This window comes from Meriones unguiculatus, chromosome 5 (assembly GCF_030254825.1).
Source record: "Meriones unguiculatus strain TT.TT164.6M chromosome 5, Bangor_MerUng_6.1, whole genome shotgun sequence".
Classification (NCBI taxonomy): domain Eukaryota; kingdom Metazoa; phylum Chordata; class Mammalia; order Rodentia; family Muridae; genus Meriones; species Meriones unguiculatus.
The window spans coordinates 42,862,464-42,878,361 of NC_083353.1; the positions used below are offsets into that span (position 1 = coordinate 42,862,464).

The 15,898-nt window shown below is 46.3% G+C and overlaps 1 protein-coding gene across 1 annotated transcript in view; it reads left to right on the forward strand.

Annotated features, from left to right (window-relative positions):
• The first annotated feature begins 537 nt into the window (after nucleotides 1-537).
• Ruvbl1 (RuvB like AAA ATPase 1) overlaps nucleotides 538-15,898 on the forward strand; it is a 34,606-nt gene continuing 19,245 nt past the window's right edge. Inside the window, exons 1-3 of the mRNA XM_021659213.1 lie at nucleotides 538-780; nucleotides 2,883-2,969; nucleotides 9,635-9,767. Of these exons, the coding sequence (XP_021514888.1) occupies nucleotides 640-780; nucleotides 2,883-2,969; nucleotides 9,635-9,767 (361 nt within the window). The 5' untranslated portion in view covers nucleotides 538-639. The remainder of the gene's footprint in view (nucleotides 781-2,882; nucleotides 2,970-9,634; nucleotides 9,768-15,898) is intronic.

Below are 15,898 nucleotides of genomic sequence, written 5' to 3' on the forward strand. Positions count from 1 at the left end.
CCCCCCCCCCTTTTAAGGTCTTTGGGTACAAACTATGGCATAAAGTGTTTGAAAAAATCTTGGCTGGAAGAGTGCCTTCAGGATCTACTATAGTCTGGCAAAAAAAAAAAAAAAAAAAAAAAAGGAACGGGAGTTGGCTGAGCAGATTCTTCAGGGCATCTTCAGGATGTCTAACTAATCCAGTGGCAAGAGAGTAGTTTGTGCAGCTGCTTCGCTGATCTCTTAGGGCAGCTAGATACCTGGGAAAGGTCTAACAATTGTCAGTGAAGGAGTCAACTCACCCTGGCATGGACAGCTTAGTCTAAAGAAAAAAATAAACATTAAAAGAGGCGTTTATAATAAAAAGTTGTCAGTAACACTATTAGTGCTTAAGTACTCGCTGGTTCCCTATCATACCTGGCCAGGGTTTCCTGCCCTGGGGGAATCCAACCTGTGACACAAACGGAAGTTGGTGGGCGGAACTGAGCAGCCGCCGACGGGCGTAGCTTGTAGCCAATAGAAAGTGAAGCCTTCTGGTTTTCACCAATGGCGTGCTAGTAAGGGCGGTCCCTGGAGAGCGGCCTGGTAACGGCCGCGTGGTAACCCCGGCGCCTGGCGTGCCGCAGTTCCTAGTGCTTGTGGCTCTAGACTTACTGCAAAATGAAGATTGAGGAGGTGAAGAGTACTACGAAGACCCAGCGAATCGCCTCCCACAGTCACGTGAAGGGGCTGGGGCTGGACGAGAGCGGCCTGGCCAAGCAGGCGGCTTCGGGGCTCGTGGGCCAGGAGAACGCGAGAGAGGTGGGCGTGAGGCATGCGCGCGGGGCGTGGGCAAACGGGACCAAAACTCACCAAAATCTGTGAGAGAAGTGAGGATCACGCTAGCGAGCGAAGGTTGCATCCTTTGAGGGTCACCGCACGCAGGTTAGGCCACACCGGAAACGCAGTAGAAGGCTATGCGGTTAAGTATAGAATTAACTTTAAGTTGTCGGAGTTGATGTGGATTCTCTGGGTCTGGTTAGTGGAGTGATGGCAAGGAACAGTCAGCCCTATTTCCCGTCCAAGCACTCTTTAGCTTTTCCAGTTAAGTCTACTTAAAACCATTGCCAGTCATGCCAGGTCTTTTGATCATTTCTGTTTGGCGCACGAAGAAATTAAAGGTGAAAAGGTCTGGCCACCTATCCATCTACCAGTTCTACAGTAATGAAGCTGGTACTCCTCCACACTCCCCACCCCCACTCCTCAAATTAGTAACCTTTCCATCTCCTCAGCCCACTCCACTCTGGTCTCTACAGAGGCTCAGTAGCTACAAAAACGTGCTCTTTACATGTGGTGAAGACTGCTCTCTCAGGATCTTGCACACACAAAGTGCCAGGGGAAAAAAAGCCTTTGGTTTCTGCTTGGAGCATCATCTGTCCAAAAGAGAAGTATTTGACCTTACTCACTTGCACCTTTTCTTGCAAGCAGGACCTATTAGTTGAATGCTTTCTATTTGCCATTGAGTCCGTTGTTTTAATTTCATTTCTGTCTAATAACCCTCACTTTGGTATGATGCTTTCTAGACATACAAAAAAAAAATGACATGCTTGCACATTAAATATCAGTGTGCCTAAATCCTACAGTTAGCATCTTATAGTGATTCCTTATAGTATACCTGTTCGGGTGTCAGTCTGCTGTCACATACAAAGCAAACATCAGCACACTTCACCCCTAAGCCTTTCTTGTATGTACAACAGGTTGTTTTGAACACTTGTGTTTAGATGGGTAAGTGTGTGATTCACAGGGGTAGTAGGTAAAGTAAGTCTAAGGGAGCTCAGCTGGAAAGAACCAGTATATAAGCTGTAGTGCAGTGACTTCAGAGTCTGCTCTCCGCTTGCCTCGCACCAGGTTCTTTTGTGGCTCATCACGCCAGTAGCCTCCCTGGTACTCAGTATCTTTATCTGAAAAGTAAGACTAAGTGATCTTCCAAATATCCTTCCTATTCTTTTAATGTTAGCTGTTATTTATTTATTTATTTATTTATTTATTTTTGTTTGTTTTCAAGACAGAGCTCCACTGTGTAGCTCTGGCTGTCTGGAACTCCCTCTGTAGACCAGGTTGGTCTTGAACTCACGGGGATCCACCTGCCTCTGCCTCCCAAGGGCTGGCATGGGACACCATGCCCAGCTTCATTAGCTGGTATTTCTTTAAGTGTCATTTGTTATTTGTGTGTGCACATGCAATTCAGTCAGTCATATGATTGCCATGGTGCTTTGGTATAGGTCACAAGTTCTCTTCTTCCACTGTAGGAGCCAGGGATTGAACTTGGCTCTTCAGGTGTGCATTGCAAGTGCTTTTTACCCATTGAGCCATCTCAGCAGCCCTGCCAGTTCTTTTATTGGATGGATTCATAGATTACCCGTTTTGTTTAGATAATGTCCTTGTGGCCAAACTGGCCTTGGAATGTAGAGCCCTGCTGCCTTTGAATTTTAAGATCTAGGTCTGTGCTGGCCTCTGCCTCCCTCAATCTCCCTTTTCCATTCTCTTCACTATACTTTGGCTGCTGCAGCATGCTATTGTCAAGTTCTGCTTTGGTTATTTTGAGTTTGCCTAAAATATAGATTTCTGCCTAGGGCTTCAAATGTTACATTCAATGATATGAGAAAGACTTCCCCAGCTCTCCATAGCCACTCACTATCTCAAACCCCCTTCTCTCCTTGTGGCAGCGATCTCATGGCATGAGCATGAGCATGAGCATGAGCACATGGCTTTGCTGCCTCACCTCCGCTGCTCCGTGACACTCCATAGCAGCAGCCGCTGGCACTCAATGTTGAAGTTGTATGAGCTGTGTGGACCCAGCACTGAATTGTTTCCACCATGAGGCATTTTAATATTGACTGATTGTTTCTTTCCATTGTGTGCAGGCATGTGGCGTCATAGTAGAATTAATCAAAAGCAAGAAAATGGCTGGAAGAGCTGTCTTGTTGGCAGGGCCTCCTGGAACTGGAAAGGTATTAATTCATTTTCTCTTTCTTTTCTTTTCTTTTTTTTTTTTTTTAAAGCTACCCAGGAGAATGATATTGATGTTTAAGCCCAATTAAATTCATGTCTTTTTTTTTTTTTAAAGATTTTATTATTATGTATACAGTATTCTGTCTGCACGCACACCTGCATGCCAGAAGAGGGAACCAGATTTCATTACAGATGGTAAGCTACCATGTGGTTGCTGGGAATTGAACTCAGGACACCTCTGGAAGAGCAGCCAGTGCTCTTACCCATTGAGCCATCTCTCCAGCCCCTAAATTCATGTCTTAACTAGTCTCTGTCTAGCTAGATTGGTTATATGGATGTTTTAAAAGCCAATGTGCAGTAATACATTTTAGCATGTAAAATCTGTGGTCTAAAATTAAAATTACCCTGGCCTATCTCCAGCGCAGAGAGTAAAGTCCTCAGAGGGTCTCATTGTCTCTAGAATGTTCTTTTTATTTGTTTCAAGTCTCCTTTGCTTTGGTGAGGAATATGTTTCTGTTGATCTGAGTCTCACAAACATCTTCAGAGTGATGTCTTTTGAGGATGCGTGCCCCACCCATCATTGTGTCTGTGAGAGATGGTAAGGGAGAAAGAAGTGGCATGCCTTCTTTTTTTTAATCCTCAAGAGGCTTCGAGTTGAGTCTGCTGGTCAGAAAGCCAGGAGTCATGACAATAACAAAGGGACTCTACTGACTGCTGACCGAGGAGCCATTACAGTCTTAAATATAGCTGGAGTTGCATCAGGAGGCAGCACAGTGGGCTGGAAGGGCTGACTGATGCTTGCTGTTTGCCCTTTAAAAGATGACAGAGGATTGGCCTTGCAGGGAAGAAAAGGGCTTTCTAGATAAAAGACGCAGTGTTGGAGATTAAGAGTGGATGTTGGAAATTGTGAGTAGACAGTGGTGTGTGTGCCATAGTACATGTGTAGGAGTTGGTTCTCTCCTTCCGTCTGGGTTCTGGGAAGCAAACTCAGGTTGTCAATGCTTGTGTGGCAAGTGCTTTTATCCGTTGAGACATCTTACTGGCCCCACCCTCCTTGTTGAGTTGAGACAGGGTCTCATGTATTCCAACCTGGCCTCAAACTGTTTTTTTGAGGCAGGGTTTCTCTGTGTAGCCCTGGCTGTCCTGGACTCGCTTTGTAGACCAGGCTGGCTTGGAGCTCACAGAGATCCACCTGCCTCTGCCTCCCCGAGTACTGGGGTTATAGGTGCACTACTGCTGAGAAATGGTTCAGTGATTTAAGAGCATTGGCTGCCCTTCTAGAAGACCTGAGTTCAATTTCCAGCAACCATATGTTGGCTCACAACTATCTATCTATAATACGATCTGATTCCCTCTTCTGGTGTGCGTGAAAACAGAGCACTCATACATAAAATAAATATTTAATAATAATTAAAAAAAAAAAAACAACCTCAAACTTGCTATGTAGCCAAGACTAGCCTTGAACTGATGCTCCTCTTGCCCTTACTTCAAGTGCTAGGATCATAGGTGAACATTGCCTGGCTGGTGGGATACTAGTCTGAGCCTCGGTTGTTCTTCATAGGGACCACAGGGAGCAGACACCCAGGCTTGTATGTGTTAAATAGGTTCCTGCGTCCTTCCCACACCTTACCCCCTGACAGTTCTTAAATCAGTAGTGAGAGAATAACTAATTCTTACTCTGAAGTCGTAACTGTTGAATAGATGTGTTTGTTTGTTTTGAGACTGGGTTTCACTGTGTAGCCCTGCCTGTCTTAGAACTCAGTATATAGACCAGGCTAGCCCTAAACACAGAGATTAACCTCCTGCTTGGTGAGTGCAGGGAGGTGTGCTGCCTGCAAGGTTGTGTCTTACGCAGGCATCTTAACTGTAGGAGGAAGAGCTGTGTTGGTAAACAGATTGAACCCTCAGAGTGTGAGCTCAGTGGCCTCTACACAGGCAGCACCAGCTTGCTGACCATCTGCCTATCGTGTCTTCTTAGGTTTTGCCCTTTCCCTCCCCTCTGTCCAGTTTTCCTAAAGTACATTGGCTAGAAGTTTCTCTTATAGGTTTGTTAGTGGAAAAAACTGTTGTCCTTGTTTGGTAGAGTGGTTGTTTGAGACAAGGTCTCATGTAGGTGGATCTGGCCTCAGACTTGAAGATAAAATGCATTTCTCTGCTGTTGTCAGTTGGAAGTCCTCCTGCCTCATCCTCTGAGAACTGGGATTAAGGCATGAGCTGCCAGGCCTGGCCTTGTCCTTGTGTTGAAAGATGCTGTGCTGGCACAGTACTCTGTTGGTGTTTTCTTCAGTGCTATCTCTTCCCTATTTGTTCTGTTAGAAATCTGATTACGAGTGTTTCCATTTTTCTTTCTGGATGTTTTGGAGATGTTTTTGGCTTTAGTGCTTCATTATGCACATCACAAGGTAGGTTTTTGTTTCTCTGTCTTGATGTGAATAGTGCTTCTTAAACATCATCATGATGTCTCTGATCTGTTCTGGAACGTCCTCAGCACTTTCCTTTGCCTGTGTTCATTGTTGAAGTCAAAGTTGGAATGTGGATTTTCAATGTACATTTGGCAATCTCTGGAAGTAATTTTGTGGGGTTATGTTTTTCTCTTTGTTTGTTTTGGTCACAACTTGAAGGTGCTAATGGCCAGACATGATGTTGAACATCTTTCAGAGAATCTAACAGTCCTCAGGATAACGAGCCATCCTGTCCCCAGGGTCAGTGGAGCTAAAGTTAAGAAGTGCATGGAGTAGTACTAACAGAATAGTATGGTGGGCTTGTCTGTGTCTTATACCTGGAGAAATGATTCTATTTTTTTGACATTTACTGTTTCTTTACCTCTGAACCATTTGACAGTGAGGCACCCTTCTATATACCAGTTTCTTCATCTTACCAGTCTAATTTAACTCCTCCTGCAGCATTAACTAATGTTCAGTTATGTTAAAATTTCTTTCAGTTTTTCTAAATTAAAAATAATTAACTGAAAAAGATTGGGAGCAAAACTAGGAAGAGAATGGTCCAGGAGTTCGAGGAATTTCAAGGAAGGTGTGGGGAACCCTGTCTGTTTCTGTGGTGAATTTGTGTTCACATCGCTTGACTCTCATGCTTTGCTTTTGTGGTGCAGCGGGTTGAGCCCCGGACTTTGAGCTCGTTAGCAGTTGCTCTACCACTGAGCTATCCTTTTGAGAAAGGGACTCACTGACTTGCCCTGGGTGGTCAGAAACTTCTGTGTAGCCCAGGCTGGCCTTCATTTTCTGATCTCTTGTTTTAGCCTCTCCAAGTATAAGCCGGGATTAGAGGTGCGTGTCTCAGTGCTCAGTAGGAGTATGCTTTTGAAGGTGACAAGTTGCTTTTATCTTCTTTTCTTCTGATTTTTTTTAATGAAATGAAAATGACAAGTAAACAGCTGAGGGGATGGGTCAGTAGAAAACACGCTTGTCACACAAGCTGGAGGGTCTTAGTGGTAGTGCTTACCTCAAATTCCAGTGCTGAGAAGGCAGGGACAAGAGGACCAGCCAGTCTGGTTGAATCATGAGAGATCCTATTTCAGAACTTAAGGAGAAATGACTCATTGATTTAGGACACTTGCTGGCCTTCCAGAGAACTGAGTTTGGGTCCCAGCACTCATTGGGTCCAGTGTAGTTGTTTTTTGAGTGTGTCAGGGGACTTTCCCTCACTCGCAACTAGGACAGCACTAATGGTTTCATGCCTAGTACCTCAGGTAGATTCCCTGGTGGCTCACCTTTTCTTCCTGTCTTTGGTCCTGTTTCTAGTCAGTGGTTTCTGTTTTAATGCTGTGTATTGTCAGTAGTTAAAGACTCTGCAAACGTGCATGGCAGAAGTTGTCCATGGCTCTTGCATGTCTAGGTGCTTTATGGACCTCTGGGCTTTTTTTTTCTTTTTTTTTTTTTTTTGGTGTTGGTGCCAGGTTGCTCTCATGTGAGTCCTTCATTCCTGTGTGATACTGGGCCAGTTTCCTCCCTGGAAATGCGAAGAATTCACACACACGGGAAAATAGGAGCTGTAAGATAATAGGAGCTGTATATACAAGCTGCAGTGCTTGTAGCCTGGCAGCGCTGTTTGGTCTTGAGTAACCTCTGTGTTTCAGTTTTTTAATCTATAAATACAAACTAGGACTGAGCATGAAGGTGGATGCCTGCAGTCCCAGCACTCAGGCAGTTAAGACAGGAGTTCCAGCCAGCCTGAGCTGTGTAGGGAGTGTTGGGCAGCTATATGGTAATTTGCTACCATACTCTACCTGTCAACAAAACAAATAAACCTTAAACAGGGGCCTAGAGAGGTGGCCTGGAGGTAAAGAGCACTGGTTGCTCTTTCGAAGGTCCTGAGTTCAATTCCCAGCAACCACATGGTGGCTCATGATATCTGTAACGAGATCTGGTGCCCTCTACTGGCATTTAGGCATACATGCGGGCAGAACACTGTATACATAGTAAGTAAAAAATTAACTCTTTAAAAAATAAACAAACCTTAAACAATAACAAATCAAAACTCTAAACCAGAACAGGCAAATACAAACTAGACCATGAAGTTGATAGCTTATTAAAGATCTGTGAGGTTTATTTATTTATTTATTTTGGCAGTTTTGTGGTTTTATTTAAATATAAATAAAGCATGCACACAAGCCATCTACTCAACTTTTCTTCACTGTGTAGCCTGGCGTTGGCATTAGTGACGCTGATGATGGCCAGATGTGCTGCTCTTTCTACATGGCTTTCCTTCAGTTCTTGGAGGAAACATTGTGAGCACTCTCCTTGACACTGTGGACCAGAAACTTCCGGAAGCTGCGAGGCCCCATGTGCTTGGTGTTCTTGTTGCTCCTGTAACCAGTGTTGGGCAGTAGGATCTGACTCTTGAGTCTTCTCTGCACCCTGTTGTCGATACCTCTGGGTTTCCGCCGGTTTCACTTACCTTTGATGTATCAGTCTGACTGGTGCCTGAGGAACTTCTTGGTCTTCTCTGTGATGCTCTTGGGCTTCACCAGAAGACGGAGGGCAGCACGGAAGAAATGGCAGCTATCTTATAGGTAGTGCAGAGAAGCGTCTGTGAGATACAGTGTATATAGGAGGGCTAGGCCACGCAAGTTTGTGCTGTCCTTTAGGACCCTTCCCCCGGGGAAACTGGAAAGTGTAAAGCACTCCCCTCAAGCATTGCCTGTCCAGTCAAGCATGCAGTTGGCCACTTGTGAGTTAGGCTGGGAGGGAGGGGATCGGTGAAGTGCGTGAGGGCACTCTTGGACTTCTGAAGCCAAGCATGGAGAATTGAGGTCTGTGCAACTACTTAGAGGAGACAGCAGAGGGACTAGGAAACAGGCAGAATTAGGATAGAAGGTGGACACAGCTGGCCCCTGGTCCCCACTGGCTGTCCCATGTCAGAATGCATTCCTCTTTTTGTACACTGTCACAGTCCAGACATCTTTCCCTGGCTCCTACGATATCAGTGTTACTGTTGTCTACTCTGGGCTCACGAACTCAGGTGTGTGCTTGGCCTGAGACAGTGGCAGGTATGTTCCCAGATGCCCTGGGGTGTGAGGCCTGCTGTGCAGGCACCTGCTGCTGCAGGGTAACAGGAAGTGCATAGAACCAGCTTGTGGGCAAGTTATTTGCTCCCTGTGATGTAGCCTGGTACTTTAGTCTTTGATTTGACTGACTAGGTGGCCAGATTTGCCCAGTGCTGCAGTTACCCAGAACGGCCGCAGAGTTAGCACTGCCATCCAGTATCTGTCTAATAGGCTTCTTCCTTATGCACTTTACTATATGCTAATTTGCTGCCAGAGTCTACTGTTTTGAAACTATCACCGAAGGGGACTGAAAGGAGTAAGAAGCACCTTTGGCAGTCATTTATGAATGCCGTCTCAGAGTTCTCTGTGTTCAGGTTGCAGCTTTAAAGGCTCTGGCATCTGTGCTCTCAGTCACTCTGGGGCATTTGCCTTTCATACTTGATACTTGCCCAGATCTCAGTTGTGTCTGGCCTTGCTTCACCTCTGTCCCCTAAAGCTGGGTTACCGGCAGCCGTTGCTGCTTCACAGAGCATGCTAATGTAACTTGTTAGGACCAACTCAAGTCACCAACGTCCGCCTAACGTTTCATTCTCTTGAAAGATTCACGTTAACTTAACATAAAGTGGACATTGAGTGATGCCTTCCTTCAGTGAAGGCATTTCTGCTGGCCTGTAGGTTGGTGCTTGTGGTAGTTCTGTGTGTGGTACGAACAGAAAACACTATCTTGGGCTTCACAGTGGCCTGAGCAAACAGGCTGGTTCCTGTTTGAGGTTGGTGTTAGTCAGGAAGACGGTGTTGTCCCTGGTGAGGGCCTGCTCTGAGATGCCACTGCCGGTTCAGATGTGTGCATTTCCAGGTTGTGCTGTCTGGGCTGTGTGTTTAGCCCATCTTTGCTCCCTCCTTGGTAGAGTGGAGAAGACAGTGGCATCGGCTTACATATGAAGCGCTTGCCGTCAGGCCTTTATTGGGGAACATCTGTGAGTACGATGATGCTCAAGGCTGCGTGTGATAGGTGGAGCAACCATCAGACACTGAAACTTGCCTGTGAGGAGAGAGAGTGGGACGGTACTGTTCCTGGCAGATGCTGTCTTTGTAACCTGCACCTCTGAATGACTGTTTCTAACTCTAAAGCAAACATCTTCCCCTTCTTGTCCTCTGCAGACAGCCTTGGCTCTGGCTATTGCTCAGGAGCTGGGCAGTAAAGTCCCATTCTGCCCGATGGTGGGTAGTGAAGTGTACTCAACTGAGATCAAGAAGACAGAGGTGCTGATGGAGAACTTCCGCAGGGCCATTGGTGAGTGTGGGGAGGGCGTCGGGGGGTGGTGAGTGTAAGAAAGTAGCCTTCATCTCCAGGAGCCTTGAAGCCTCTTGGCTGGAAAGATGCCATGTGACAGTGTTTGTAGCTGTTTCTCTTTTAGCACATTGTCATTATGTTTGTAAGTAAATGACAAAACCTTAGTGTTCTGACCAAAGTGCTTCAGCAGTGGAGCACATGTGGACCCCAGTTATGGCACTTGGGTTCCTCATGTGGTGAAAATAGGTGGAAGTCAGGATCAGAGGATAGCTTAGAGGTAGACTACGTATGTGGGTTCATATGCAAAGCTCCAGGTTTGATCTTAACGCAAACCTCTTTTGAGACAGGATCCCGCTATGTGATCTTGGTTGGCCTGGAATTTGCTATGTAGACCAGGCTGGCCCCATACTCACAGAGATCCATCTGCCTCTGCCCCTGCCCCCCAAGGGCTGGGATGTGCTACCACACTGGCTAAAGAAATATTTTTGAACATATGCACACTGCGTATCAGGTTTTCTTAGTGCCCGTGTCTTGCTTTCCTGAGTGACTATCCATTGAATAGGGATTTGTTTCTTTGTTTGCTTGCTCACTTCTCTCCGTAGCCCTGGCTATCCTGGAAATTTCTCTGTAGACCAATTGAACTAAGAGATCCACTTGCTGCTCAAGTGCTGGGATTAAAGGCGTGTGCCACCACTGCCAGGCCCATTGAATAGGTTTTGACTCAAGCCACTCGTTTACTGAGCTGCCATAGTGTCTGATCCTCCGTGGTAGGCCAAAGGAGTTGTGGCCTGTTGCAGCAAGGACACTGGGGACTGGCCAAGCTTTGAGACTTGTGATTCTAGCCTCTTAGGGCCTATGCTGCCACCGCAGTGTCTCTCATGCGCCTGGCCATTCACCAAGCTTCTCTGTCTGCATTTGGCATTTGGAGAAATGTCTTAGAAAGTTAAGTAACTTGGCTAGTACCATGACTGGTAAGTGGCAGAGCTAGTTGGAACTCAGGTCTGCCTGCTTTCTGTAGCCCAGGCTTGGAGGAGACGGGCTATGGGAGAGAACGGCCTCTCCTGAGCGCTCAGCCGTAGGACTTCCAGAGTGATACTTAAGCACTATTTCTGTTGGTCTAGTGTTAGGTATGTACTCAGTTTCTGCAAGTTGCTATGGGTACCCCATTTGTGAAGGTGGACATTTAGATTGATTTTCAGGTTTTGCTGTTGAAAAACAGGCTGCTCAGAGAATGCTCAGGTGTGTGTTAAACACCTGCAGCCCCCTTGGCACACCTGCCAAGAGGGTTGTGCACAGAGATACCGGTACCAGGCTGCCAAACCCTGTGTGAGGTGTGTGCAAGTGTGCATACAGAAGCCTCAGGAGCTCTGTGTCTCTGCCCCACTCGCTGAGTGCTGGGATCACAGGTGCTTGAGCCAACACCCTCAGCTTCTTAACGTGGGTGCTGAAGTCCAGACTCAGGTCTTCCTGGTTGCACAGGAAGTGGAGCCACCTCCCAAGCTCCAGAAAGTCATTTAAAATTTTTCTTTGTGTATCCTTGGCTGTCTTGGAACTTCCTTTGTAGACGAGGCTGGCCTGGAACTCAGAGATCTGCCTGCCTCTGCCTCCTGAGTGCTGGGATTAAAGGTAAATGCAGCTAAAAGTGTTTTTTTCTCTTAAAAAGTTGTATTTAATATTCTTATGGGGGAGGCACATGCTGCGTGTGTAGTGACGCATGCTGTGGCATGTGAGTGGACATGAGAACAACTTTATGGAGTTGGTTTTCACTTTACCTTTACATGGCTTCCTAGGATTGAATTCAGGTTGCTGCTAGCACAGAAATCCCCTTTACCTGCAGAGCCGTCTCATCAGCCCCCAGAAGTAATCTTTCTTATTTAAAAATTTTTATCTTATTTTTTCGTGAGAGAAGTATTAAGGAAATTACTGGACCACTAGAGGTAGGTAGGAAAGCAGAGGTTGAAATAGTCTGCTGCTGTAGGCCAGGGTCAGAACTTTCCCCAGGGTATATGCCAAAGCAGTTAAGCGTAGGACGCCTGTGAACTCTAGTCCAGCTCTGCGGTTCTCCTGCACTGGGGCATGGAAGAGGGGGACCCACTGGGGCCTGAGTGGAGCAGGGGTGGGGAGTGGTTGATTCGGGAGGAGTATACAGTACAGTTGTTAGGGTTTATAGAAGGGTCCATTGTGGGTACAGAGAACGTGGCATGTGATGACTCCAAGTTCTGCTCTGTTTGAATTTGAGATGAGACGTATGAGAAGGAGCATGGGAGCGTTTCTAGGCCGCTGGGGGTACAGGAAGAGGTCTTTCTGGCCCTCAGTCTGGTGTGTGGTGGATGTTCCCTGAAGTTTCCTGGTTTGTGAGAGAAGCAGGTGACCTTGAGGAAGATCAAAGCTTTAACAAAAGTTGTGTCATGGTGCCTCATCTTGCCATGTCCCTACTTACATTATGAGACTGTTCATTTTTAGGTCTTTGGAGGGGTACTAGGATGGAACTCATGAGGCTACACTCCAGGCTCTGGGTGACTCCCACTTTAAGCCAGAGACATTCTGTTACAGTTTTAAAAATTACAAAATAGGGGCTGCAGAGGCAGCTCAGTGGTTAGGAACCCTTGCTGTTCTTGTAGAGGACTGGAATTTGGTTCCTAGCACTCAGCCATATCCACATGTCACTCCAGTTCTGGGGCATCCAATGCTCTCCACACCTGCACTTTGTGAGTAGACACACAGCTACATAAATGTTTCTTACTGGAAATACGCTGCTGTCCTCTAAGCACAGCGAACACCGGGTGAGTGTGAAGTGAAGCTCATGCAGTTCACCCTCAGCTCATGTCCAGAGTACAGTCTCCACCTGCATGTCCCAGCATCCCCTGGCCTCCTCTATGCTCCCTGCTAGATCAAGCCTTGGTGAGTGACAGCTGAGACTATATCACTTTTTGATGGGCATACCTGGCCTACCTTTTGCATTCGAGCTTTGCTCTTTGTCCAGGTAGAGCCGTGCTGTGTGCTGTGCTGGCTCGCTTTGCGTGTTTGTTGGTTTCAGCCCCTGTTGCTGGGTATAGTGTGTTCCTTGGACTTCAAGATTGTGTGGAACAGCAGCAGAGGTGGCTCATGGACTCTCCAGAACTGGAAATCTTCCTGAGAACCAGTTGTTGTTCTTGTTTTTTGTTTTGTTTTGTTGAGACAGGGTTTCTCTGTGTAGCCTTGGCTGTCCTGTATCTTATTTTGTAGACCAGGCTGGTCTCAAACTCACAGAGAACCGCCTGCTTCTGCCTCCCTGAGTGCTGGGATTAAAGGCGTGTGACACCACGCCCCACTTAGTTTTTGTTCTTTTTTTGTGTTTTCCTTCCCTTCTTTGTGCCCTTTACCCATCTTCCTTCCTTGTTCCCTTTAATATTTAGGATGAGATCTCGCTGTGTTGCCATTTTGCCTCAATTGCTGGGCTAAAGTGGTCCTTTCTTGCCCACAGCCTGGCAAGCATCTCTGGCTCCAGGCACCCTCACCAATCATACTTTATTCTTTTAAAAGGTATGCCAATTATTTTCCTTTTTCTGTGATGTACTTCCACATCTCTTCCTTTTTCCTTCCTTCCTTCTTTCTTTCCTTCCTCCTTTTTCATTTGGCTTTTGAGCCTGAGTTTCAATTTGTAGCCTTCCTGGCCTTGACCTCAATCCTCCTGCTTCATTCAGCTTTCCTAGTGCTGGGATTGTAGGCCTTTCATATACCCAACTACCTATAGTTTTCTTTAACACATTAATTATTTAAATAGCAAGTTACTACATTTGTTTTAAATATGTGAATAGTTTTAAATTTAAAAAATTTATTAAAATTTTTTTTTATTGACATTGACAAAATTTGGAAAACAAAAATCCTGAGCCTCAAGTAGGTGTGTGCATTTGGATAACTTTACTGCTTTGAGCCATGAAAAATATAGATGAATTACTTTAATACCTGGCTGTGGTTTGCAGTTTCTGATGGGGGAGGAGTTGCCATCTGTTGATGGGAGCAAGGTGAAGAGAAGTTTCTCCATCCTTGAACAGAATAAAAGGGCAGGCCATCGACTGTCTTCAGAAAGGAAGCCTGCTCATCCCCCTGCCCTGTGCCTTTGAATTCTGGCGAGGTTGGCAGAGGGGGTGGGGAGGAAACTGTAAACTGACCAGAAATGAAAAGCCAGGAGTCTGTGCTATTTCCTTGATGTGATGAAGGTCCCTGTCATGGGTTCAGAAACCTGAGCCAGCAGATGAAACCCGTCATTTGTGTCATTTCTGCCAGAGATAGCACTACTCGGCCTTTCTCCTAGCAAACAGCAGGTCTCATTGTCTGTCACCCACACCCCTGCCTGCTTGTCAGCACAGAGCAGCGGCTAACAAATAGAGGCACCAGTGAGCGATGGGCAGCCTCTGCCCCTCCTGCAGGAATTTTGGGTTGTAGTCAAGGGAACTGCTCTCAGGGGATGTGTAAGGTTTGTTGTAAGCTCACTCAAAAGGACAGCTTCTGGGTTGTCACAACCCTCTGATGAATTCTGTTTGAAGCATTCTGTTCTCAATACTCAGGAGTTAGGAATTTGGTTTAAAAAAAAAAAAAAAACGGCAGTGTACCCCCTTGCTTGGGGCTGTTCCAAAGCCTCCATTTGTAGGCTATCAGGTGGATGGTGGGAGAGCAATGTTCTCCTCAACTGGACTATTGGAGTGTCTGTCCTGATTAGGTGTCTGGGAGAAAGCTGGCACCGAGCCCATGATAAGGTAATGGCCACATTTGAGATGGGGAGGTGATAGAGGGCGTTCACACCCTCCCAGTGTGACATTTCCATATCAGAGCAGGTAGCTGAGTGCTGGGGCTTGGCATCCTGTGATCAGCAGCAGCCATCGTGCCCACTGCTGTAAGAAGAGTGGGCATTGTTTACTATCTACCTTAGCGCTCTGCTGAGCCTAACTGGAAGATCTTGTGCAGAGCTTGACTGCTGCTGCTTGCCCCAGCCCCTGACATAGGAGAAGCTAGTGTGGGCACAGATGGGCTGAGGGATGGTGGTGCCCCTAAAGTGGGTCTGGAGGTGGGAACCATGACCGTAGAGCCTTCAGAGGAGCAGAGCAGTGTCCTCAGCAGTGCCTGTGCTCTTCTCTCAGCAGGTCCCACAGCCGTGCTCACTTACACTTTACCTTTTAAATTGATTTTGTTATTTTGTGCTAATGTGCAGAAAAGAGTACACAAAACATCCATGTTCTCCAGACTCTTGAGACCAGCTATTATAAAAACCATGCTGCTGCCAGAAGCCCACACTACCCTTCCTATCTTCTCCTTGTCACCACAGTAGGGGTGGTTTTGATTTCTCCCTGTAGACAAGTCATACCTGCTTTTGAACTTCACATTTATTTTCTTCTGCCCTGATGGTGCCTTTCCCAGTGTTCTCTGTGTAAGATTCATCTTCACTGTTTCGTGTAACTGTTAGCTTTCCCCTGCTAGGTGGTTGGCAGTCCCTGAGCGCACCATAGCTTCATTTTCTCTTCCACTGTTGGTAGACTGGGAGCTTAAGTGATGCTGTGCTGGTTATTATTGCTTGTGCCACTTAGCTGTGCCTGCCATGCTTCTGATCACGTAGCTAAGGGTGGTAGGCTGCAGCAGATCGTGCCATGCTATTCGCATTCCCGCCAGCGGAACACAGACCTTAATGTAGCTTTTCAGAACTGTATTCTTGGTGTGACATGCCTTTCTACTGTTCATGTTCTGGGTGGAGCTTGGGGAGTAGTGTTTGCTTTGCTTTTTAATTCTCCATGAACAGTGTACAAAAGTCATTAAGTATTCTGTCACCAGCTTCAGCTCATAGTTGGATTGGTATAAAGGCTTCATCAGTCCCTGTTAAGATTATTTCGAAGCAAAAAGCAAATTTTTAACATTTTAGTGTGTGTGTGTGTGTGTGTGTGTGTGTGTGTGTGTGTGCATGTGAGTGAGCAAGTGATAGCCTGCCTGTGCATGCATGTATATGCTTGAGAGGGTGTTTGCGTATGTACACACATGGCAGATTTGTGGTCATCAGAAGTAGAAACTGATCCTTTTCTTTTACCATTTGAGTTCCAGGGATCCAACAACCAAGGGTGGGTAGTGTAGTTCAAGTAAAGGTAGATGCCTAATTACTTTCATTC